The following is a 25,402-nucleotide window of genomic DNA, read 5'->3' as shown; positions in this document are numbered from 1 at the left end:
CATGAATTTGGCATTCCACCTTCAGAGAACCAAAAACTTGTCCAGGAAAAGGACCTCTGGCATATTTTATAGGAGTCAACCTTTACCAGCCTGGTTTTGTTCTCTTGCTGCACAGTTTACTTGTAAATGACTCCTGGTATTAATATTGCAGCTCCCTCTAGTGTCACTGTGGTTCAGGCTCTCATAGCATTTTTCTTCCCATTCAAAAAATGTAAACAGTACAGAATCTGCCAAAATTGGCCACATTTTAAATAGGTTTTCCCATACATAGTCAAAAAAATAATATATGAGATGATTTTCTCTTATAGAAAGAAGGAATCTTACATGAAAATATGGGGCCATTCCAGCTCCAGTTTTGTTCCTATTTCAAAATTTGGGGGCGCCTAGGAGTCCTGTGGAATTCATTCTTGGGGAGTGGAATCTTTCTTGAGACTCCTCTAGTTCAAGGCAGCTACCCTTTATAAAGGAGGAATGTGAATTCCTTTCAAGAAAGATAAATGAAAATAGGAGACCAAGAAGAATTAACTTTGATCCCTAGTAGAGAAAATACTGGGTAAGGGAAGAAGGAAAAAACAACAAGTAGCAGGAAGAACCCTGTGCACTTGTTCTAGAAAGAGTGCCTTGTTTTTTGAAATAACTTTTGGACTAGAAATTTATCATCTGAAGTCAGGTCATTTTAAGTTTTTTTTAAAACTAGGGGAGTCAAGTTATTAATATTTGAAAAATGGCTACTATGTGGTGCATAGAATAATATAATGCTCCTTCCTAAATTAATATCATTGCAGGCTCCATAATAAAGATTTATGAGATACTCATCATATGAGAAATCCTATCATGGAAATCTCCATAGGTCTGTGTTTTGGTTGTAACTGTTTTCATGGTTATGAACCGATTAAAAGCCCTAGTATTTTGTTTTCCTCTTTCACACTCCAGTCTTCTCCCTTTTTCCTTTTCCCTTAAAACTAGAATGACTCATTATTCTTCAGCCTGCCTACATGTTGTAAGATGAAGAGATAAGGAGGTGCCACCTACTCAGATTAGCTATCTAGGCAGGCCATTTTCCTTCAGAACATCCAAAATAACTAAACAATTTATCATTTCTTCTTCGTAAATCATTTGAACCTTTATCTCAGGTTGATCTGTGAAGCTAAACATAAATTCTTGTTGTAGTATCCATGTTCTTATCTACTCACAAAGCTCTGAGGAATCTTATAAAAGTGTGTGTGTGTTTGTGCGTGCGTGCATGCATATACAATTAGAATATCTTCTCTGCTTCTAATGCTAAGCCATAAGATGGCAAGTTTTTTTTCATTGCCACTTGGCATAGTGAAAACTACAGAATGGCCAAACAGTTCTCTTTCTCTTAGCCTTAGGTTGGCCTGTCTTGGATGAGAACCTGCTGCTGGTCTTGGCTTGTCTGTCAGGGCTAACTCTGACTCTGACTCATGGAGGTGTTCAACTTCAGCCGTCCCTCCTTAGCTGCCCTCTACCAAACCCATCATCAGAGAGCCTCCCTGCTGGGTCAGGTGGCTCTCAGGACTCAGAGGAAAGATGCGTTTTTCTTTCTTTCTCTCTCTCTTTGTTTGAAAAATTATGAGGATTCTTTAATATTTCATCACTTTTAACATTTGGAAGTTGTTAATTGTTTTAGTCATTATCCATGTTACATTTGTACCACTTTGGGATTTACAAATATGCTCTACATACTTGATCTCATTTAATTCTCACAACTGCCTTATAAAGTAGTTTCAATATTCTTTATATTATCTCCCTTTGTTAGGGAAATTGAGACCCAGAGAAATTAAGTGAAAGGCCCCAGGTTACACAGCTAGTGGCAGGGCTAAATCCCAGGCCTTCGGAGTCCTTGGTGAGTGTCCTTTCTGTCACATGACAGCTAGTTTAACTACACAGTCTCATTCAGCCAAACTCAGTGGTATTTAAGTCACTTTTCAAAGACTGAGGAGTTGGGACCTTTGAACTTTCATTCCAGCAGGCAATGTGATATTGAGCAAATGATTAAAATCGGAAATGGGGTTAATAGTGCCGTGTCCTGGATCCAACTCCTATACAAACTGAATGATGACTAGTGTAGGATTTTTAAATACCTGGGGACACATAAATATGAAATATTGCCAACAGTACAGTCTAGAAAGAATTCATATTGTGATTGATGAGCATATAGGATTATATATTATGCTGCATGTGCTGAGACATTGATAGCTTTCCAAAGATAATACTTTGTGAAAGATATGTTTGAACTTGAACTGAGCTGGAGGATATATCTGTTTCAAGACCAGAAGTTTGCTTAAAGAAGAAATGCTTAGTGTGCCGTCAAACTGCTTAGGTAGGTGGTAGAAGATTTGAACTCATTTTCAGATCTCTCTCTCTATGGAGAGAGAGAGAGAAATGTATATATATTTCTATGGCATTGATCACTGGTATCAAGTCTCTAACTGTAATAAATATGTATAAATGCGGTAAATGAGAGAAGGATGCTCTTCTCCCCCAGTACTCCTTTGCCTTTGGTTCTTTTTTATGATTATTGTCTATTTGAATGGAAATCGGAGTTTATTGCTTCTCAAAACTGGGGACCCATCAGCACCCTCCTAAGAAAATATGCATTTTGCTTAAGTAAAAATGACTAGAAAATCCTTTTTAAAATGTGCTTCTTTTCTGTATTACTGCAATAAATGGGCAGTGTAAACACTAGACACTGCCTGTTGTTGGGAGGCTTTGATGTCTGTGAAATATGGCAGCTGCTCCTATTGAGGAGGAAGAGTAGAAAATGTGTTCCTCAGTTAACACGGTCACGGAAGAGCTGCCCTCACCGGGCTGTTATGATCTGTGAGCTAGTGTTAGAGACTGTCTTCCATTGGCGGCTCGTCCGCATCACATCATGAGGATAATCCATTTCGGGGTGATTTTATTTACTTTTCGCTTTTCTAATCCTTTAATCCTAGAAATACAATGATTGTTTTAGTATATAGAATTCTTGGCTAATATTTTTGATCAAAAGAACTCTTCCTTGATCCATAACCATCTAATAAAGTTCTCTTTGAAAGGCCTTATTGCCTGAATATTGGGCCTTAAGTGAGGCCTGTTAAGAGAAAGCATAGAAGTCAGAGTCCTGCCCTTGAAATGTTGATTTTGCTCTGACTAGACAAGTTTTTCTTTCAAATCTTTATCTCTATCCGGCCAGTGACGTTGAGTGCCTGAGTTGTGATCATCACAATGACCTTCATTGAAAAGTTAGGAAACCCTGCAGTTCACTTGGCCAATTGTATGTCACTCTCCTGACAAGTAATAAAATAAGATATCCTGGCCTACTTTATGAGCCATTTATTGATCCGCTGTGTAAGTCTGGGCTGTAAACCTATACAGAAAGTCGGTGAAAAATTGTTTTTTGTTGTTCTATCTTCTAAATGAGGTGCAGGGTATAGTGGAAAGAGCAAGCTTTGGTGTTAGACAGACTTAAGTTTGCAAACCAGTAGCCCTGGACTTTTTTTTTTTTTTTTTTAATTCTTAGATCCTCAGCCTACTTTAAAGGGTTAGTATGAAGACTAGAGATAATATGCATAAAGTGTTAAGCATGTAGACAGCCATGAAAAATGGTTATTGCCATTGTTACTGTCACTTAGCACAGGGTTACCAAGACCCTTTCTGAAGACTTCACTATAACACTGTTTGTTCCTAACCAGTCACCTTCCAGTTAATCCTCCTTTACACATCATAAGCCTGATTATAAAAGTGGGCATTTTAAATTGTGCTATTTGCTTTCTTCTTCCAGATCTGTAAGAGCAAAGCTAAAGAATCTCAGCAGTATTATCACAGCTTGGCTGTCCGGCAGAGTCTGGCTGTCCATTTTAACATCCAGCAGGACTGTGGTCATTTCCTTGCTGAAGTCCCTAACCGTCTGCTTCCCTGGGAGGATCCTGATGCCCCTGAAGAGGAAGAGGGTGAAACGAAAGAACCTAAAGAAGAGGTGAAAGGAGAAACTGATGGGAAAAACCCAGAGTCCTGCTCTGAAACAGAGTCGTCCCAGAAAGAAAGCCAGGGAGTCATTAGCAGGAAGCAGAGAAGCCACGTTGTAGTCATCACCAGAGAGGTTCCCTATCTCACGGTGGCTGATTTTGTGCAAGAATCTCTGGCCCAGCATGGGAAAAGCCCTGATTTGTATGAGAGGCAAGTGTGTCTGCTGCTCTTACAGCTGTGCTCTGGCCTTGAACATCTCAAACCCTACCATGTCACTCACTGCGATCTACGTCTGGAGAACCTGCTGCTTGTCCACTACCAGCCTGGGGGAACCGCCCGTGGCCTTGGGCCTGCAGAGTTCAACCTCACCTCATCTTGTCCCACCAGGCTCATAGTAAGCAACTTCTCTCAGGCCAAGCAGAAGAGCCATCTGGTGGACCCTGAGATCCTCCGGGACCAGTCCCGCCTTGCTCCAGAGATCATAACAGCCACCCAGTATAAAAAGTGTGATGAGTTCCAGACAGGCATCCTCATCTATGAGATGCTACACCTGCCCAACCCCTTCGATGAGAACCCAGAGCTGAAGGAAAAGGAATACACTCGAGCAGACCTGCCTCGCATCCCACTCCGCTCTCCCTATTCCCGGGGCCTGCAGCAGCTGGCCAGCTGCCTCCTGAATCCCAACCCTTCTGAGCGGATCCTCATTTCAGATGCCAAAGGCATCCTCCAGTGTCTCCTCTGGGGTCCCCGGGAAGATCTCTTCCAGACCTTCACCACCTCCCCCAGCCCAATGCAGAGGAATGCCCTGCTCCAAAACTGGCTAGACATCAAGCGAACACTGCTGATGATCAAGTTTGCTGAGAAGTCCTTGGACAGGGAGGGTGGAGTCAGCCTTGAGGACTGGCTTTGTGCTCAGTATTTGGCTTTTGCCACTCCAGACTCCCTCAGTTATATTGTGAAAATCCTGCAACACCGTTAATGTGTCCTGGCTGCTGCTTTTACTTCATTTTCACCTTCTTCAAGTCACCCATGCACTTCCCCTTCCTACTACTCACACAGAATGCAAGGAAAGAAGAGAGACAAACCTTCCATCTCTGTCCATGAACAGATGAGTCCACTCAGAAGGGTTATCCACAGCTCTACATCAAGTGAGAACTGAGTCTGTCTTAACTTTATAGAAATTCAACTGCACAAATAAGTAGTTGCCTTCCTTTGGAATACCTTCCACCCTAATTGTCCCACAAATGCAGGTAAAAAATGGAAATGCACATCCTTGAAGGGATGAACTCAGTGAGCTATGTGCAGTTCCTCCATAATTTTGAATATCATCTGTCTTTTTAACACCAACTATTTATTCTCACTAGCAATAGACAGATTTAACCAGTTTTACCATCATCCAGTAAGCTCTCATGACAGACTTTCTTCCTTTAAAGTATCAGTAACTGACTTTCTTACCTGGCAGAACTGCCATCCTTAGCATCAGCTCAGTTTTGATTCCAGGGACTATAGCCTTTCTTCCAATAGATAGTTGAAGGACAAGGAAAGATCCTATCCCTTGGGTCATGGACCTATTTTCACTTTTCTTATCAATAAGTGGGTACACTGCATGGATGACAGCCCTAACAGTCTCATTTTTGCTGCCACTGCCTAATTCTCCTTTACCTCTGCTCTTTCCCCACTTGCCAATGAAGTTTGGGTTTATCATCCACTTGTGGCCCATTACATAGCTGACCCAAGATGGTGTCACCAGTGCCTCACCAAGATGGAGTGCAGTTCAGATCTTATAAATAGCCAGCAGGACACAAGGAGATGATTTTACTGCATGTGCAATTCTCTAGGGGCCATCAGGGGAACAGCTTAAAGTACCGTTCTTTGATTACTGTCAGAGCTGTCAGTGTTGGCCAGCTTCCTTCTATTAGTAGCCAGTATTAACTAGTCTACCAAATGCTGTAGATAACAGTCCCGAATGAAATGGCTGTCAGTTAAGCTCTAAGATCTCCTTAGAGGGCACATTGCTGCTGGCTATTGGGATGGCCAGAAGGCAGGGGAGAGGGAGAAGGCCACTGATGATGACGTCCTCCGTAGAATGCTGACCTTTTATGGAGAGACTGCCTCCCAGTTGCACTGTCACATTGCTCCTTATGACTCTGAAATGGCTCTGGAGGACAGCTCACAGGGAATTTTGACTGCTGAGGTGGCTGGTTGAGAGCTGTTCACTGTTCATGAGGTCTGTGCTCTTCTCCTATGGATATATGTGCAATTTTTATGTATTTTTTTTGGCTATATATTACAGTGTTTATGTTGCAACTTCACCTGAAGCAAGATATGCAGAAATCCTCCCCTTCTTCCCTTGGCACATATTTGCGCTAAAAGATGAGTGTTTTTTCCACCCTGGCTGTGGGGCTTGGGGGTGGCTTGTGTTATTCAAAACTGTGAGTATCTGTTTACTTCAACCTTGAAATCCCAAGAGTCACTCAGACAGTGTGAGTGTGTGTGCACGTGTGTGCCCGTGTGTGTGCATACACATGCTGGAAGTAGGGGCCAGGCCTCTGGGGGAGCAACCTGTGGCAGGATTGATAGACATGTTCTCTGCACCTAGTCAGTGAGGGAGCCCTCATCTACCAGTGCGCTTTCTTAAAGAAGACTGATTGTGCAGTATTACTTAGATAGCACACTAGTGGCCTTTAGGAAATTTGTAAACTTTTAATAGCCTTTCATATGATTCGCCTATATCAAAGAGGATCAAGAAAGGAGAAGAATGTATTTTATTGTTCACTTGTTTCTTTCCTTCTTTTTTTTAGAGAGAATGGGACATGTGAGGCTCCATATGGAGGATGTCCCTGTCCTCCTGGCCAGCAGCAAGGACTCCCAAGGAAGAGAGTTGATTGGCCCACAAAGAGTCTTGCTTCTCTAGCCAGAGTGCAGGGCTCTGACCCAGGAATGGCCACAGGGTGGACATGCTGCTGCAGGCCAGCAGTCCACTCTCTTAGTGTCCTGTGGCATGGCTCCGCCTTGTCTAGCAGATTGGTGTTTGGTTCACTTTAGCATAGCCCACGTGCACATAACTCCTTGCATAATTATACACTGAAGAAGCAACACACAGACCACTGACCATGTTAGCCAGCACATTCCCTTAGCAGCCCTCTCTGCCCATGGTTTGCATATTGAGACACTTTTTCAATGTCACTCTTGTGGTGCCTTGCCCTTGTAAATTTGAATGTTGACTATTTAATAAGGTTTTATATTTAATGAAGAATGTTCCCTCATCCCTCTATTTGTTCTCGAGGTATCCTTTTTCTTTTCCTTTTTTTTTTTTTTCTGTTTAACTTGGATCCAGCCTTCTTCATTTTAACTCTATAGTGTTATAAGCATGGATACCCTCCACTACCATTATCTTATAGCACTGGTAAACCAAGCACCTCTTCATATCTGATGTGTTCAGTACTGTTTTCATATTCAGATTTGTTAATGGCAAAAGATGAATGCCAACTAGTCAGAGAAGGGCCTCAGGCTTCCCAGAGACAGATGGCTAGATTAATTTTTCTCTGAGTGATGGCCGAGGAATGTGAGGTAGGGAGGGAAGAGAGTGTTATAGGTTAGAGCAGAATGACAAAATAACTATTTCTAGGCAAGAAGTACTACATCAGGTGGTCCTCAGAGTATTTTTCAAAGTAATGAAATTCAGTCAATCTACTATTACCACAAATGTGTTTTTACATTTCCATTTTAATTGTAGTCGGAACTTTGAATTCATTCATCAACTGACAAGAAATCCTACCCTCAGACACAGACATGTATACATACATACATATGAGTTTTGGATTATGACTAGTACAGCACTTTAAGATTTCCCAGTTACATCAAGTCTTGTCTTCAATATTGATTGGAAATTTTTTTCCTTTCCATTGAGGTCTGTACCATAGAGTCTTCCGTTTATATTGAGAGTTTGAACAATTCAGCCGCTATTGGAACTTTTCCTTAAGCCACATGAGCAAGAACAATGTCTCTGACATATTTGAGTGCTAGAGAAAGAAGATATGGCTGGAGGAGCCAAGACCAAGACTGAATGTATAGCTGAGTGCCTTGTTAGAGCTATAACCTCATCTTGGAGGTAAGAGAATCTGACGTTCTGCAAAGAGGACCAGGACACGAGAGATTCCCCCGTGCTAGCCTGAGGAGAGCCCCTGTGATATATGTACACTAATGTGATGCCTAGAAGCTAATTCACAAAGAATTGTAACCTGTGGAATCAACAACAAAGGAATCTTGAATGAGGTTCACCAACCCCTAGGCTACGTTAGAAGTGGAAGCCAGGAGCATGGCAGTGGGTTTCTGGTTTTGCCCTCTGAAGGTGAACAGGGTGAGATATAGACGGGGACACAAGCACCCACACTACTGATGTTGAGGGGCTAAAAGTGAAACATATTTGCTAGGATTTTAAGAGTCTGAGTAGCTTTTCATTGTCAGATTAAGTGGGGTCCAGTTTTGCTTCCAATCTCAGAATGAGTTTGTGAACGTAGAAAACTCTAAGCCAAGAGACCTAAACTTCTAGAAATATTAATGCTATTTCTGGGAATAAAACCACCTAAAATTATATTTAAAGGTTTCTAGCATTGCGAAATTTCCATGAAAGATTTCTGGGGCCTACCAAATAGTAAGGCATAGAAGGATTGCACTCAGGTTCCCAAATTTGAATTAAGAATACTTTGGCTGGGAAGAAACCGGACTTGGTTTTGCTGGTAACCTGCAACTAGGATTTTTCCCTAGATTGTACCAATAGTGATCTGAAAAAATACAAGCTAGTCCCAGAAATTGGGGTGGACTTAGGATACTGCACTATGTTCCAAATTATTCTAGATGTATAAATAAAGTATGAACATAGTTGCAGAGGAGGGAGAGAGGAACTTGACCCCCTAGGCCAACTTACATTTTTTTTATTCCCCTCACTATTTGGTAAGAATTGAAAATTCTGGTCCAGCCTAATGAGTGAACAGGATGGCCACCCAAGTAACTGGGTTATTAGTTTTACCTCATTGAAGCTCAAACTCTCAAAGGCCCTAAGTGCTGTGCCGAGACAAATCCAAGTGCCACTCTTGCTGAAGTGTGCACTGATGTCAAGCTGTCCGTGCTACAGCAGCACTGAGAGTCGGGGTTCCACGGACCAAAAGTGATGCCATAAGGAAGCCAGAAGAGCTGCAATGCAAGATCCTAGATAGAGATAATACCAAAGAAATCAGGCCTTTTTGTATTGATGCTTCTAAGGTGATGAGGTTGAGTTATGATAGATGCCATGGGAGGAGAATTCACATACATTCCATGTCAAGGTATTTGGCTGATAAAATAATCCATCTTCAAAAAACACCTGTTAAAAAAAAAAGTCTATTTTGTGTATTAGGGGGAAAAAAGAAGAAGAAGATAATTATGAAAGCCTGGGCAGATTGTGAAGTTCCCCAATATTTAAGGAGAAAAAACTATTCTCTCTCCCCTTGACGTGACTGTGGCTATTGCCTAAACTTCAGCTTGGGGACATCATATCCATGTGATACTGACAGCTGAGGATTTTTTTTAAGAGTTGTGGTAGTTTCAATAGGTTTGTTTAAAGAACTCTTGGGAAATTTCTTAACAAAAATTGTAATAGTTTTTATAAACTTTCTTACAGAGGTGTTTACCTCCCATCATCACCACCATTTAATATTTATAAGTGCCCAGAATATACAAGGTGCTATAGCTGTTAAACACCTCTCTGCAGCTGTTTGAGATTAGAGTAGGTTTTTGCACCAGCCATTGCTAGAAGTTTTCCCCACCTAGGTGGGCTGTGGGGGCCTGCATTCCAGACATCCCATTACATGTTTCCCACTCCAGAGAGCCTCTGTGTTTATTTCAGCTTCTCACCTTTACCCATCCCACTCACCTCCATGTTTTTTTTAAATCAAGAAAGTTTCAGGGAATCAAAAGAGGTTGGAAGTTTTTTAACCTAGCAGAAGTACAGAGTCATATATTTTGCTATGAATATTATTGTATTGTGGAAAATCCATTTTGCCCATATAGTGTGTGGAAAGTATGTGTGTGCACTCACGATAACTTGAATGTTGAACCAGCCCTATGGCTTCAGGGTAGCATTTTTGAAAGATAAACCACACTGCTTCAGGAAACTTGCTCCAAATACCGCTTGGTTATCCCTTCCCTTACCAGTTTTAAAGTGTTATGTGTGAACACACTGGGTTGGGATTTTCTGTTGATGATATGCAGGGCATTTTGGCATAAGATCAGGGCAGAAGCAAGATGTCATCATTCTCAGTGATTTGCATCATGGCAATCCTCATTCCAATCTCTCTTTACTTCCCCATGACTCTGCCCACACTCTATATTTGAAAATCTTGTTTCTCTTGCTCTTTCCTGGAGCTTCACCACTCTACTTAGATATTTTAGAGTTGTATAAATCTACCCATGAAAGGTCCCCTCTGTCACCAGGTGGCACCACCCTTTGGTTTGCTGTGGTACTTTGCTGTGTTCTCTGTGGCATCATGTTACTGTGTAAATAAATTCATTTTAATATACCCCAAAAACCAGACAAGCATTCGTCCTTTTGGTGACTCTTCCTTACTGACATGCTGGACATGGTTATATCTTGCCCCCCGGATGTGTGCTTTCTTGGATCCTCATTCACTGCTGACCTGAATTGTATTTTCTGTTCATTCCTTCCCTCATCTGAGAAAACTAGACTGTGATGAGGAAGTGAAGGACTTAGGCTTTCCCCAGACTGCAGAAGGCTGCAGGTTTGCTGTGTGAGATCACCCCCTAGTGGCCAGTCACCATCCAGACTTCTGGGTTTGTACTATGAGAGATTTGGTTAGCTGGCTCTGACCGACCCCCTCAGTGGAGATCTCAGAGCTGTGCAGACAATAGGAGCAGAGGCAGGGCCTTGTACAGCATCGTCTGCTTCAGAATTCACATTTCTTTTGCCTATTTCTTAAGGTACACGGTCACACACAGTGTCCTCACAAAGGCAGACAAGCTAATATGCCAGTCACTTCAGTAGCAGAAAGAGGAGACCACCTGGCTTAGGCAGGAAGAGTCAGCAGTCAGCAGTGGTAGCGACAGCTGCCACATTATTAAACGTAGAATGGATGAAAGTGCAAACAAGTAGATCTAAACTTAGACCAGATTTTAGACCTTTAAACCCCTTGCAATGGACACTGTCTCCAGCCCAGTGTTTCTGTTCCTCTCTGCTAGCAAACACTCTGGAATTTACACACATGGTGAAGCATATGAATTAATGCAGACATGAATCAAAGCATCCAGAAAAGTAATTGCCATGCTCAAATTTTGTGTTGCTGAGGAGGCAGAACCCATATTGGTGTGGGCCTCAGAGCTCTCTCTGTGTTGCCTGGGTCTAGGAGGAAGGGTCAGCAACAAAACCCGAGAGACAGTACCCAGGACACAGGCTCTGCCTGCGGCAGTTCTCAACCTGCTTGCCGGAGAGGAGCCAAGGAAACTGCTCTTCCTACTTGTGAGTATAGCGCATTGGCTTATGGGGGAGAGGAACGAAAGAAGGAAGCAGGCAGTCGGGGCTGAGAGGTCATGGGGCCACAGAGATGGAGTGCACTAGGACTAGGTTGCTATCTAATGCTCTGCTGGCAGGAGTGGCCAACCTGGGGCTCTGTAAAGGGTCTGGGCATGGATGGTAGGACCAGTTCAGCGTTGCCCTAGCCAGACTCCAGGTGAGGTGGAGCAAGGCCAGAGAAACCCAGAGTTTCTATTCTTCCAATGGGGTCACTTTTTCCTTTGGTATAACTGGAGAGCCTGGAGAGAAATCATCCTATTTCCCCTCCATCACTTTGCTCAGAATGGGATCCATTCCTGGGAATTCCATTAGTGGGTCTTCGGCAAGACCACCATTCTCTCTGATTCTGGGTCATCCAGAGGCAGTGGACCACTGACATTTGGTTAGGGCCTTTGGTTTCCACATGCCTGCAAACTGGCTTCTTTCAACCCAGACCACAGAGAATGTGGGTCTTTCCTACCTGGGATAACTGGTACTAGGAGCTCTCTCAGTACCCGGGTCTGTGAGTGTATACCCTCCGCTCCAGGAGCTTTTTGCCTGCTCTCCAAGGCCCAGCAAATTATGCTTCCTTTTAAGTGAGCCTGTGCCCTGTGAGGGAAAGGACTTCATTAGTGCCTTAGGAGCCAAGAACTGCAGTTGGCAGATCACAAGTTGTTGTTAAGAGTGGCTCAAGGCAATTACAGCTAAAACTTAAAAATTGGATTTCACACCGGGTGAGGGGAGGAAGGGAGTCAGTTGCCAAGATCCAATTCTCTCACATTTGAAAATCTCTAAGTGGAAACAGGCTGCCTGGACACAACCCCTGACCTCCTGGAGATCCACACATGCTCTGGAAAGTGTGTGGAAGCACCCAGAAGGCAGAGCGGTGCTGGTCATCTGTCTCAGCTTGAGAATAACAGCAGGGCTGGGATGGGTGTTGGACTCCTGGGGAATCTGCACGGGGGCGGGAGAGGATGGGACGCAGGAGTAGAAGGGCTCTCTATCTTTGTCAAGGGAGTGGAGCTCTCAACTCTGTGGGTCTGTAACCTCCACCACCCATCATTCAGCATCCCACACTTGAGCTGGAGTCCTAGAACCATTGGAAGTTGAAGACAGAGTGAAAACCTCCAAGCCTGTGGCTCATCTTCCACTCTCTCAGCCCAAGCACCTTTCCTCCCTGTGCCACACTCCACCAGAGACCCAGGGGCACATCTGAAACCACCCCAGCCCTGCTGCCACAGCCTTCCCAGCCTCTGGCCCCCAGGGTCTGCGAATGCCACCAGATGCTAGAGACAGAACCTCACCTCAAGCATGAGGCTCTGCAGGCCTCCCTTCCTCAGCACTGGGTTTCTGAACTACTCAGCTTCTATCAACTCTGCTTTCTCCTCAGCCTCCTGCTTCAGAAGGTCAGGGCAGCTGGCCTTTCCCAAGCACCTCTGTGGACCCGGCCCAGCACTGTTCCCGAGAGCTCCCAGACTACAACCAAGTGAGAGCGTTAACTGACAACGCCCAGCCTCACTTCATCCACACTATGGCCCCACCAGATGCCTCCATTCTGCCTATTTTTCACTCAACTAATCAGAGCCAGGATTTGAACCCAGATCTGTGTGACTTCTTGTCTGGTGCTCTTCCACCCCATTCCTGCCACGTGTGTGGCCAGGACACTGGGAGACCTGTAGGAGCTCAGCAGAGAGTTTCCTGGGGATAGTTGTGGAGCCTTGCAGGAGGGCAGGCCATGTCTGCATGGGTTCTTTCATTCATTAAGTGCCATGTGCTGGCACACCAGTGGTGGACAAAGCTAGCGTGAGCTCTCCCCAACTCTGATAGGCAGAGAGGACAGAGTGGGTGCCAGCTGGAAGGGGAGCAAGGGGCAAAGGCACCTGCCCACTGTTGTGTGCCTGGGGAGCAGTTTGGAGGAATGAGGCCAGGGTCTGGAATGAATTTTCTTCCCTGGAAACCAGAGGCCCATCTGCTGGGCCAAATAAATGTTTATCCTACTGACAAAGACAAAGACCTCCAGAAGCCCACTCTGGGCCCCAGAGATGCCGTATAGCCCAAGACATGCTGGAGCCTTGACACAGGGCCAAACTGCCCACCACTGTCCCTCTCGCACTACCCTGGGCTAGCCACAACTTCTCCCTGCCTCCAGGAAGCCAAAACCTGGTTTGAAGGGCTCTTAAGCAAAATTCTTAACCTCTGTGAACTCCACTCGTGTAGAATGGGGCCTCATCTGCCATCCCCTCCTAGACAGGTAGCTGGGAGGAGAGGTCAAGAAGGTAACATTTGTGCAAATGTTCCAGCCTGAGTTGTTAAAAAGCAGAGCACATCTGAGGCATTCAGAAGGAAGCTGGGGAAGGGAGAAAAGTGTTTTGTGGGTTCAAACAAAACTGGCCATAGCCTAAGAAGAGTGGCCTCTGTAGGAAAGGTTGTTGCCTTGAAGGGATGGTGTTTAAAGGGCAAGGCCCTGCTGGCCCCACCTCCAGCATCTGCACCCCTGAGTTTGCCCACTTTCTTGACCTCCAACCAACTTCAGGCGAATTCATCCTGCCTTGCAGAGGGAGCGAGTGTCCCAGCTTGAGGACCTGGAAGGTGGTCCTCTCCTCAGAATGCCAGTGTCCCGGCAGGGTAGGCTCATCAGTGGTTTGTCTGAAAAAGGCGTCAAGGAACCTGAAAGTCCCCAGGCCCCGGGGAGGGGTGATGTTGAATGCATTGGAGAACTGAGGCAATGCCTTCCAGGGTGAAGGGATCCGTCTTCTCTAGAAGCCAGCCCAGGGGATGCTTCTCATGAAGCAGCTTAGTTTTATCTTCACAACAATCCTGTGAGGTAGCCTCTAGAGTTACTTCCATTTTACCGATGAGAAGACAAACCCCAAATCCCTAGTGCGGGAACTGGGGTTCATCCTCAGGCAGTCTGGCTCCTCCTCCCAGCCTTCGGGAGTTTGTAGCCTTCCTCCCTCACCCTCCTGCTGACACCCCAGAATCATCAGTGGCTTCCTGGTGCCCAGAAAAGACAACCCGATTGCAGAGCCCAAGTTCCACCACCTGATCATGCTGGCTGCTGCCCAGACCCCCACACCAGCCTCCACCCTGCCAGGCTGGCCTCCTTGCTGCCCCGTCAGACACACTTTGAGATTGTCTGTGCCCAAATTGTTCCCATCCTTTTCCTGCCCGTTCTTCAGGAGCCCATTCAGCCAAGAAGCTTTTGGGGTACTCCAGCTGGAAATATTCTCTCACACATCTGAAATCATCCACAAATCAGATTTGGCTCTTAGCCTGGTGTGTTTGTGTGTCTTCTTTACTGTGGGTGCCTGGGGGAGGCCTTACCTTCAGCTGCTCTGCCTTATTTCCTCATCTCTCTCCTCGGGGTCTGACTCAGATTAAGAGAAGGGATGAAGGACAGAACTCCTCCTGGCTGCTCCTGTGCACAGACCCTGGGCTGGGCTTCCTCACATTTAATCCTCCTACAGCCCTATAACCCCTATTCTGCAGATTAGGAAATCGGAACTCAGAGTAGGTAAGGAATTTGCCCAAGGCTGCACAGCTGCTAGGTGGTACGGCTGAAATTCAAACCTAGCCTGGCTGACTCAGAAGCCAGTTCTCTTCCCACCACCTCATAAGCCTTTGTCTGTTGGCCTCTTTTTGTGCCAGTGGATAGGTCTGGGTTCACTCCAACCATGACAGCCTGGGGCAGCCAAGGAAGGCTTAGATCCCCAGCTCCTTGTGGGCTGGCTGGCCAGGAACAGGGCATCGACTGAGGAGAGGGAGGCTCTGGCCGCCTTCAGGAGCGTCCTGCTCAAGAGGCCCCAGAGCCAACTTGCCTCCCTCCACCCCACCTCTGCAGGTGACGAGGGGTTAAATTGGTCCAGCTAGTAAACCCCAGCCACACCCAGCCAGCAGATGCCTCCTAGGGGGCCTCTCAGGTCTGCTTCTGGAACTAAAAAGGCAACTGAGTGACCACCAGCCACTGTAGAGTTAACTGGCTACTTTGGCAACTTTCTTTTCCTCCCTTCCTTTCTTGTTTTCTTTTTTGGTTAATAATCTGCCTTCCGCTCACCCACCCACTCTATTCCCAACAGGTCATGATAGTCAGGATTGTAAAGCACTCAACCCCATGCTCCATGCTCGTGCAAGCATACCCAACACACACACACACACCCCTGTACAATATGTACCACACTCTGCAAAGTGCTTTTCTCACTTAGCTCACCTAAGGGCCGACCTCAGTAGACCTCATGGTCATAGCATTTTTTTTTTCCCAAAGTGACACTATTGTGCTTTTATTTGATTTTCAGCGCAGTTAACTGTGATTTTTTTTTTAAGTTGGGCCCTGAGCTAACATCTGTTGCCAGTCTTCCTCTTTTTTTTTTCTCCCCAGAGCCCCAGCACATGGTTGTATATCCTAGTTGTGAGTCCTTCTAGTTCTTCTATGTCGGACGCACCACAGCATGGCTTGATGTGTAGGTCCGTGCACAGGATCTGAACTGGCGAACTCTGGGCCACCAAGCGGAGCACGTGAACTTAACCACTGCACCATGGAGCGGGCTCTCCATAGCATTTCTTAAAAGGCAGCTTCTCTCCCTAAAAATAATCATATTGTATAACACAGATGTGTAAACTTATTATTCTTATTATTTCTACTTCTCTGGGCATCCAGTCACATACTTGTAGGAATGGCTAACCAATAGAATATGAGAAACTACAAAACTCTCTCCAGAACTACAGAAGGCAATGCAGAGATGGAGAGATGAGCCATCAGGGTGGGTAGAAAGACCATGTTGTCTTCTCAAATATTTTAATGAAATTAGAATTAAAAATCTCAATGGGGCTTTTTTTCCTTTTTTTTTTTTGTCCTTTACAAAATGGTTCTCGGAGTCACTTGGAAGAATAAATAGGTGAAAGAAACCCAGAAATTATTGAAATTGAGAGGCTTGCATATGAAAAAGCTATGATCAATAAAACAGAGTGATACAGGTACAAGAAAGAATAGATCAGGGGGCCGGCCCAATGGTGCAGCAGTTAAGTTCACACATTCTGCTTCTCGGTGGCCCGGGGTTTGCCAGTTCGGATCCTGGTTGCAGACATGGCTCCGCTGGGCAAAAGCCATGCTGTGGTAGGCATCTCATGTATAAAGTAGAGGAAGATGGGCACAGATGTTAGCTCAGGGCCAGTCTTTCTCAGCAAAAAGAGGAGGATTGGCAGTAGTTAGCTCAGGGCTAATCTTCCTCAAAAAAAAAAAAAGAAAGAAAGAATAGATCAATGTAACAGAATAAGTAACCTAAACACAAAATATCTATCAAATTGTAATACATGATAAGTAAGACATCACTATATGTGAAAGAAAGCCTTATCCAATAAAATGTGCATGTACAATTGGTTAGCTATTTGGAAAATTAATCTGCACGCTGCAAGCCAAAATAAATCCAAACAGTTCAAGCAAAGAGCTACATGCCACAAAGGACAGAAAAAAGAAAAGAAACCCTAAGAACTAGAAAGAATGCTAAGTCAATGTCTGTTTTATCTCTCAATGAAGGACTTTCTAAGTTAAAAAGCAATGGAAGGCATCCGAAAGAAAGATCAATAGGTTTGACCACATAAAGATGAGAAAACCTTTGTCCACTGAAAACATTAGAAACAAAATTGAGAAGTAAGTAAGCAGCCAGGAAAACTATTTCAACAAATATAACGGACCTTGGGTTAAAATCCTTAGTAATAAAGAGCTTATAAAAATCATTAAGAACACAAAATGCCAATTGATAGAAAGATGAGAAAGACAAGTCACAGAAGAATCCAAAAGTTTAACCTTTCTAGAAATAAGAGAAATGAAAAACTAAGACGGCATATCTAAAAACCATTTTAATAGCTTTTTCTAATTATAAAAGTGATGTAAGTTTATGGTAGAAAATCTAGAAAATAAAATTGACCCACTAGGTCACCATCCAGAAGTGACCATCACTAACTTTTGCTGTATATGCTGCAAGTGTTGTTTCCTCTGCCTTTTTCTTTTTTAATTAGGGTGATATTGTTGGCATCCCATTTTCTGCCTATCAAATTACAGAGGTCTTTTTAAAGCTTATATACAATGCTGGTAACAGTGCATATGGTTCAGACAATGTAGATGCAATTGAATAGGAAAGGGGCTTAATCCATTCTGTCCTTTTTCTGAGACCACAGCTGAACTGGGGTGCCGGGCAAATTGTGACCCCAGTAGGCGAGTGGGTGTAGGGATTTCAGATTTGCAAGGCCAGAGCACCAGAGTCAGCAGGGAGCTTTTCAAGAGGACAGACTCTGGGGCCCCACCCAAGTCCAGGGAATTAGAGGCCCCCTCTCTCCCCAGCGTCCACCTCTAGCTAACCGTGGTTAGCCTTGGTTTCTCTGAGCCTTGGTTTCAATGTAGATTCCTACCTCACAGGGTCATCATGAGAATTAAAGGACATAGGTCAGCAAATGTGTTTAGCCCACTGCCTGTTAGCTCAAAAGGACAAACTCTGAGTGAGAACGTGCTTTCTCTTTTTATAACTAAGGACCATCAAGGGATTCTTGCTGAACAAAGGCACTGAAAATTCAAATATCTGCCTTCCAAAAGTCAGAAAACTGCTTGCAGCTTTTAAATGCTCTTCTCCGCCTTTCCAAATACCTCCTGGCTACATTTCAGAGAGCCCTGGAGTAACAGTCCTCTCTGTAAACACCTCCTACTTGCCCAAGGTGACAGCACATCAGAGACAGAACTGGGCCGAGGCCCCTGAATCCAAGCCTGCCCTTCAATTCCCTACCCAATCTTGACCCTTTGCTGGAGAGTGCCAGGCACAGTGCTGAGCTGCCGAGAGGGAAGGCGGCTGCCATAGGCAGTGGGGGTGGGGGTGAGGATGGAGGTGGCTGTGGGCAGCCCCTCTGGTTCTGGGCCTGTTGCTCATTAGGGGTCACTGTGTCCAGAGGCACTTCCTCTCTCCCTTGACAAGGGGCTCAGATCCTCGCCCCCACTGTCCTCGTCCTTCCTCAGAGCTGCTGCCCACATCAGGGCTGTCATGTCAGCTCCCCTCCTGACACTGTGCCTTGGCATAATAAATGCTCCAGTCGAATGTACTTTATTTTGGGGAAAGTCACTAAACTACTTTTGTGGCAACATTTTAATTGAATTAGATTGTTTTCTGATGGTAAGAAATGTTAATTGAGTGGGCCTAGTGTCCTTGGATCCAGCTAGCTTCTCGTGGTTTAATTGGGAGGAGAGTGAGGACTAACTTCTTTTCACCATGAGTCTGTGGTTTAAATTTATCTTTTGTGCCAATAAAGTGATCAGGTGAGTGCAGGGAGCACATTATTTCTTATGTCTGAGGTTTAATAACCTGCTTCACTCACAGGGCCAAGAGGCAGCCCCTGTTCGGTGTCACTGGGGCGTGACCCAGTTCTCTCATCTTGGCTTAATGAGGTTTTCTCCATTTCTCTTGGGAAAAGAAAGAAGTTTTAAGTTCTGAAGAATACTAATCACCTGGTTTCAGGGGGAAGAAGTTGCTGATTCCCATGGGCACGGCTGACCAGAGAGGCAGGTGGTCTGCCAGGCAGCTGAGACCCCCAAGCTTTTTGTTCATACCTGGAGCAGACAGGCCCCGGGCAGTTGCAGAAACTTGGAACAGTTGAGAGACCCTGGCAGCTTCCTCATTTTAGCGATATGGAAACTGCAGCCCAGAGGGGGAAGGGGCATATCCAAGGCCACACACTGTGGCCCTGGTACAGTAACATCTACAGCCCAAGGAGTCTTTGACTAGTAACAAATTCAGTTTTGGTTCTGACATGACCGAGACCCTGGGGTAGGTGTAAGGGTGGAGATAGATCCAAGGTCCTCAATGAGCTTGCACAATAGTGACAGTGATGGTTGTGTAAACTGGGTGACAACAGCAGGGCCCATACAACATAGAAGGCAATGTGAGGGACCAGGCATGTTGCCTTGGACTTGTGGGGAGGAAGGGCAGTCTGGGAAGCGATGAAGAGGAGGTGTGTCGGCACTGGGTTTTGAAGGATAAATAGGAGTTTGCCAGGTGGACAAAGTGTGGAGAAGGGCATTCTAGGCAGAAGCAATAGCATATGCAAAGCCAAGTTTGTTCTGGCAAATATGAGATCCACAGGAGGCTCTCAGAGGCAGGACCTGTTCAGATTTGCACTATAGGAAAGATCCCTCTGGCTGCTGCAGTGGAGGAGGGTCCAGAGGGGGAATCTAGAGGCAGGGAGAGCCAGGTGAGAGAGACTGGGACCCCCCCCAGCTCAGCTCATTGCCATGAAGATGGAAGAGTAGAGTCAGATCCTAGAAATATTCCTGAGGTAGAGTCAAGTTCCTGGCTTAAGTAGCCGCCTAGGAGGTCAGGTCTCTTGAGAAGGTCCCAGGAGGGAGCAGGTGAGGAGGAAGGGACGGGTGACGCCCTCCCGTTGGACAAGCTCCTTGGCAACTGAATGGTTTATTCTTACTCTGAATGGTGCTGGGGGGCGATGAGACTTACAATAGCAGCACAGCCCATGTTGAACAGCTTTCTGCAGCTGGACACCATTACATGTGCTTTGCCTACATTAAGCAGGCATTTATCTTCAGGACAACCTTGTGAGGTGGGTCCTGTTTTTTTTTTTAAAGATTGGCACCTGAGCTAACATCTGTTGCCAATCTTTTTTTTATTTCTTTTTTTTTCCTTCTTCTCCCCAAAGCCCCCTAGTGCATAGTTGTATACTCTAGTTGTAGGTCCTTCTGGCTCTGCTATGTGGGATGCAGCCTCAGCATGGCTTGATGAGCGGTGCTAGGTCTGTGCCCAGGATCCAAACTGGCGAAACCCTGGGCCGCTGAAGCGGAGTGCAGAAACTTAACCACTCGGCCATGGGGCCAGCCCGAGGTGGGTCCTGTTCTTACTCCTTTCACCAGTGAGGAAACCTGGGCATAGAGATGGTCGGTGACTTGCCCAAGGTCACTGAGCTTAGGAGGTGGGAGAGTGGCAGCTCTCCCAGGCTGAGTCAGGGCCCCTCTGACCTACCCCAAATAAATATGTGCTCCACAATCAGATGGAGCTTAATTGACTCTTTACCCAAAATTATCCATTGTAACAGGCAACAAGAGTCTAGGTTTTCCTTTGAGAAATCAGAAGAACTTCCTAGCACCAAACAGTATTCCCAAGGAGCACCAGGGCCCCAGACCTCAGCATCTCATTCTATCGGTGCCCAGGCCCCTCTTGTCTGATGGGAGGAGGTAAGAAGTCTAGACTGGGCTTTCTTCTTGAATGCCCCACAGTATAGCAAGAAGGGCCTGGGCTCAAACACACTTACTCCCCATGTGACCCTGGGCAAGTCCCTCTCCTCTCCAAGCCTCACCAACTGACCAACTGTGTCTCCATCAGACCCTCCCAGGGCTGCCATGAGGTTGCTGGGGTCCTGGAACATCAACAATAATTGATGGCTATTGTGATTATGGCTGTCCCAGCCTTGCTCCTGGCTCTCTCCAGGCTGAGGTGACCTGAGGACACAGGACCACCCTGGGAAAAGTATCCTCACAGTGGCAGCCGCTAACCCCAGAAACTGGGCCCCAGGCCTGCCACCCAGAAATCAAGCTCACTGTTAGTGGAGCCTCTTTCTTAAGTGGGTCCTGACCCCTCAGAAACCCTTGAGTAGTTTCTTTGTTGGGAGGCCCAGCAGCATCCGCTTCCCCATCCACATGCCTGTCAGGATTCTGTTCACCCTTTCAGGCCTGAGTCCACCCACCTTCTCTCCAACCCCTGAGGGCATCTCCCTCCCTGCTCTCTGCCTCTGCCCCATCTGCCACTGGGTACTACTTGATGCTGGCAAACTCCCAGGGCAGGCCTATGCCTCCAACTCGCACTCAAGGCCTGCCAGAGCTTTTCCTGCAGTAGCTCCAGCTGAGGGGTGTGGATGGATAGAGATGGGATGGAATTTGCCAGGATAAAATTCTACCCGCCCTCCTCACACACACACACATGCACACCCCCGCACACACATGCACAATCAGGCCCACCTTCCCATTTTGTGGCCATGATAGCCTTATCTTTGGCTCCACCTCATCTGGTTCTGGGGCCTCTCCCCACTCTGCCCTGCTCCTCACCGAGCTGTCTCAGATGCTTGTCTGGCCCCTGGTAAGCATTCCCACCCCACCCTTCTCACTGGGACATACCCTGACATTGGAACAGGGGCTGGCACCAGGCAAGGTGCCACTACACACCACAGTAGCCCTGTCCCTGAGAAAATAAGAGGAACGTGGCTTGGGAGCTGGTCATCTACCAGCTCCAGGAAACTCCCACAAAATCCAGGAAGAAAGCAAACCTAGGTCATTCCTGATGAGGCCAGGAAAGTGAACCTTGAAAAGCAAGATTAAGAAGCTTTTTCCTCTCTCTCCTCACTTGCTAGAGAGCAAAGCCTCAGGGTCAACTGGTTACCAACTGATGGGTTTCCTGTCACTGCAGGGTTCCCCTCCTCTGCCTTCTCCTGCAGGATAGACCAGCTGTTGGTGCCAGAGTAATGGCCACAATTAAAAGCAAAATGCCCTTACTGTGGGCTGCTGTCCTCCCACACCTGTGAGTCTGGAGGCTGAGCTCCACACTCCGAGAATGGAAGAATGGTAATGAAATCAGACAGGCCTCTTAACCGCTGATGGTATCAGGGCCCAGGGGAGATGCAGACTTATTCCTAATCTCCCACAGAGCATCTGTCAGCCCGACCACATAGCAATATCATTCTCACGTGCAGCAAGGACCTTTCATGGGGTGAACTGTCAACTGCCTGCCTGGCTACCCACCCACCCTCCTCCCCCTGGGCCCCTCCTCTAGCCTCTTCCCCCTGCCTGGACTTAGGCTGCAGATATTCACAAACACACACTCACACACACACACTCATACATACACACACCCTGCTTCATTCGTAATTGCCTGCTCTGCCCCATTTGCATAGATGGAAGAAAGAGAAAAATAGGAACATCCCTCTAGCAGTGTTGGAAAACAGTGAAGTGTACCATTGAAAGAGTAATCATTCTGAGGGATTTCTAGAAGCTTAGAAGCAGATGAGAACAAGCAAAAGGAGAGCATTGGTGCTACACAGCCTGTGACCCACTCAGACAACTCTGGGGACTGGTTTCCCCACCAGAGCCCAGGGAGCCCCTCAACTGGGCAGCAGGGGTGGGCAAAGGGGCCGGAGGAGGAGGCCTCTGGAGCTACATCCAGCCCAGCCTTTGTCCCAAAGCTTCACTGGATTAGGACTGCATGCGGACTCGGTGAGGAGTCTGGGAGGCCTGTACAGGACAGAGGGGATAGGACCCCACAACCACCACAGACGGAAAGCAGGAGAGGGTCTTGGCCCAGCAGTGGCAGCTCCTGCCTTGCCAGAAACTTCCTTTTTACTGTTATTGAGTATTACAGCCTAGTCCCCTCATGAACACCCTGAGCTCCCATTAGTAGAAACTGTAGGAGTGGGTGGGCAGGGAGCATGTGGCACGGCCTGGACTCTGCTGGGTTGGTGCACAGAGACCCACCCCTCCCAGGCTCCAGCCTCTCAGTGAGGACAGTACTCCATGAGACCTGGGACACAAGGTACAAGGAATCCTGTGCTTCCTGCCCGCACATGGCCATTTGCTCCTAGTTCACGCACGTGGAAGGGAACGCTTCCTGCCCACACCCCCTCTAACAGGGCTCAAATTCAGTCAGGAAGTGCCGTGTGCTACATCCCCTTCTTGACATTCGTGATACATCTTAGCTTATTAAAGGTTCTGAGAAGACTTGCAATAACTTTTATTGTATAATTTTCATTCAGCGCAGTTACAGATCTTAAGTGTGCAGTTCAATGCATTTTGACAAAAGATCACACCCATATAACCCACAGTCATGTCAAGACTTAGAACCTTCTCATTGCCCCAGAAAGCTCCCTCACACCCCTTTCCCATCATTCCCACTCCTACCCCAGAGGCAACCACATTATGACTTCATAACAGTAAGTCAGTTTTGCCCATTCTGAAGCGTCATATAGATGGATTCTTATCCAATATGTGCTCTTTTGTGTCTGGCTTCTTTTACTCAGCACAATATCTGCAAAATTCATCCATGTTGTTGCCTGTGTTAGTAGTTCCTTACTTTTAATTGCTAGGAGTTTTCCACTGTAAGAATATATTTATTACAGTTTGTTTATCTATTTTCCTGCTGGTAAATATTTAGGGTTTTCCATTTTTTGCTTGAAAAAAGCTGCCATGAACACATCTGTACTAGACTTTCTGTGAACAAAGTTTCACGTTTTCCTAGGTAGGCATACCTAGGAATGGAACCTGCAGCTATGCGCACTGCCAAACTATTTCCCAAAGTACCAGTTTACAGCCCCCCAGAAAAGTATGAGAGTTTCTGTTGCTCCATAGCCTCACCATTATTTGGTGTTGTTTCTACAGTAATTTTTAAAATTTTTTGTTTAATTCATCATTTCCCATGCTTATTAAACCACTGAATTTTTTCCCTTATAACCCTTTTTAACAAAACTAGTGTGCTGTAGAATTCATTTTGAGGAGTGAGGATCTAGACCTTCATTTATAAATAGGATAAATCAAACATTAGCTACAACAAGAAATCACCAGAATATGAGGAGAAAGAGAAGCTCCAAAGAGGGAGCCAAGGTGAGAAGTCAGAAGGAGGCCTCCAGTAAGAAGGAAGGAATTCAGTAAATAACTTTGTAAAAATTCTGAGACACATTTTAAGAGATCCAGAGGATGTCACAGAGATAGAACTGGAGCAGCCACTGGGAAAGAGAAAGAGAATCCAGAAACTACAAGCATGACTGCCAAAAGCAAGGCCACTTTGGAAGCATCCAGAAGGAGAATGCTGGAAATGCAAAAAGGGACGTGGAGAGAGAACTAAGAGTTCAAGAAAGTCAGAAGAAAACATTCCTAGGGTAAGGGAAGACTCGAATTTACAGGCTGAAAACAGCACACTATATCTCAGGGAAAACTTTTTAAAGAACAATCACAACCAGCAGCGTTTGGTCCTGGCATATCAACAGACTAAATAAAGGGACCAAACTAAGACCTCAGAAATGGACAGAAATAATATAAGAATTTAGTTTCAGTTAAAGGTGGTATTTTAAATCAGAAGGGGAAAACTATCATTCAATAAAAGGTTTTGGTACAACTGACCATGTATCTTAAAAAAAAGATGACTTTCCATGGTACTTCTTATTCTAAAATTAATTCCAGATGGATTTTAATTGTAAAAATGAGATTATAAAAATAATAGAAGAAAACGTATTTTAGATAAGGTGCTGTAATAGGTAAATTCCAAAAATATCATTGGCTTTGCACAATAGTTTATTTTTTGTTCATGTAGAGTCCAATTGAAGGGGATGGAGTGAGGCAAGGACTTTGCTGCCCACAGTCTCCCAGAGACCCCGGATGAAAAAGCTCTGTCGTTTTCAACAGGTGACCTCCAAGGTTGCCCTGAGCACTGATATCCATCTGTGGATCAAAAAATGAGAGAAAGGATCATGCATGAGAAAGCACACGTATCCAAAACAAGAAAGAGAAGTGGGAATAAGCTTTGAAACTGAGGGAATTTAAAAATTATAAGGAGTTCCTCTGCATAACTCTCTGTAAGTAAATTTGAAAAATCTAGTTGAAATTGTGATTTTCTAGGAATACATTATTTATCAAAACTGAACCCAGAGGAGATAGAAAGTCTAAACAGACAAATCTTAATAAAAGAAATAAAGTAAAGAGCCAATTCCTAAAAAAGACTTTGGAGGGAAATTCTACAAAACTGAAAGAAAAAACATTCTCAATGCTCATTAAATTATTGCAGGGAATAGAAAAAATAAGGACATGAAGAGACAAAGTGGGATTATCCAGCAGATGACTATGAAACCTCAGGTTGCCTGGTAACAAGC

General features: G+C 45.5%; 1 protein-coding gene and 1 long non-coding RNA gene across 12 annotated transcripts in view; one reads left to right on the top strand and one right to left on the bottom strand.

Moving 5' to 3' along the window:
• PEAK1 (pseudopodium enriched atypical kinase 1) overlaps positions 1 to 14,773 on the top strand; it is a 298,588-nt gene extending 283,815 nt beyond the window's left edge. For 9 of the 11 annotated variants that reach the window (XM_070504457.1, XM_044764233.2, XM_070504454.1 and 6 more), the window contains one exon: positions 3,788 to 10,567. In XM_070504457.1, coding sequence (XP_070360558.1) covers positions 3,788 to 4,951 — 1,164 coding nt within the window. In that variant the 3' untranslated portion in view covers positions 4,952 to 10,567. Of the gene's footprint in view, positions 1 to 3,787; positions 10,568 to 11,369; positions 11,483 to 12,905 lie in introns of those variants that run through there. The other 2 variants (XR_011501633.1, XR_011501634.1) reach the window with 2 other exon arrangements.
• Positions 14,774 to 14,925: 152 nt separating this feature from the next.
• LOC139044574 (uncharacterized) overlaps positions 14,926 to 25,402 on the bottom strand; it is a 36,081-nt gene continuing 25,604 nt past the window's right edge. Inside the window, exon 4 of the long non-coding RNA XR_011501637.1 lies at positions 14,926 to 24,974. This is a non-coding gene — a long non-coding RNA (uncharacterized lncRNA). The remainder of the gene's footprint in view (positions 24,975 to 25,402) is intronic.

Source organism: Equus asinus, chromosome 2, assembly GCF_041296235.1.
Source record: "Equus asinus isolate D_3611 breed Donkey chromosome 2, EquAss-T2T_v2, whole genome shotgun sequence".
NCBI lineage: Eukaryota > Metazoa > Chordata > Mammalia > Perissodactyla > Equidae > Equus > Equus asinus.
Note: the sequence above shows the minus strand (reverse complement) of the source record. Positions and strands in the feature narration are given on the sequence as shown.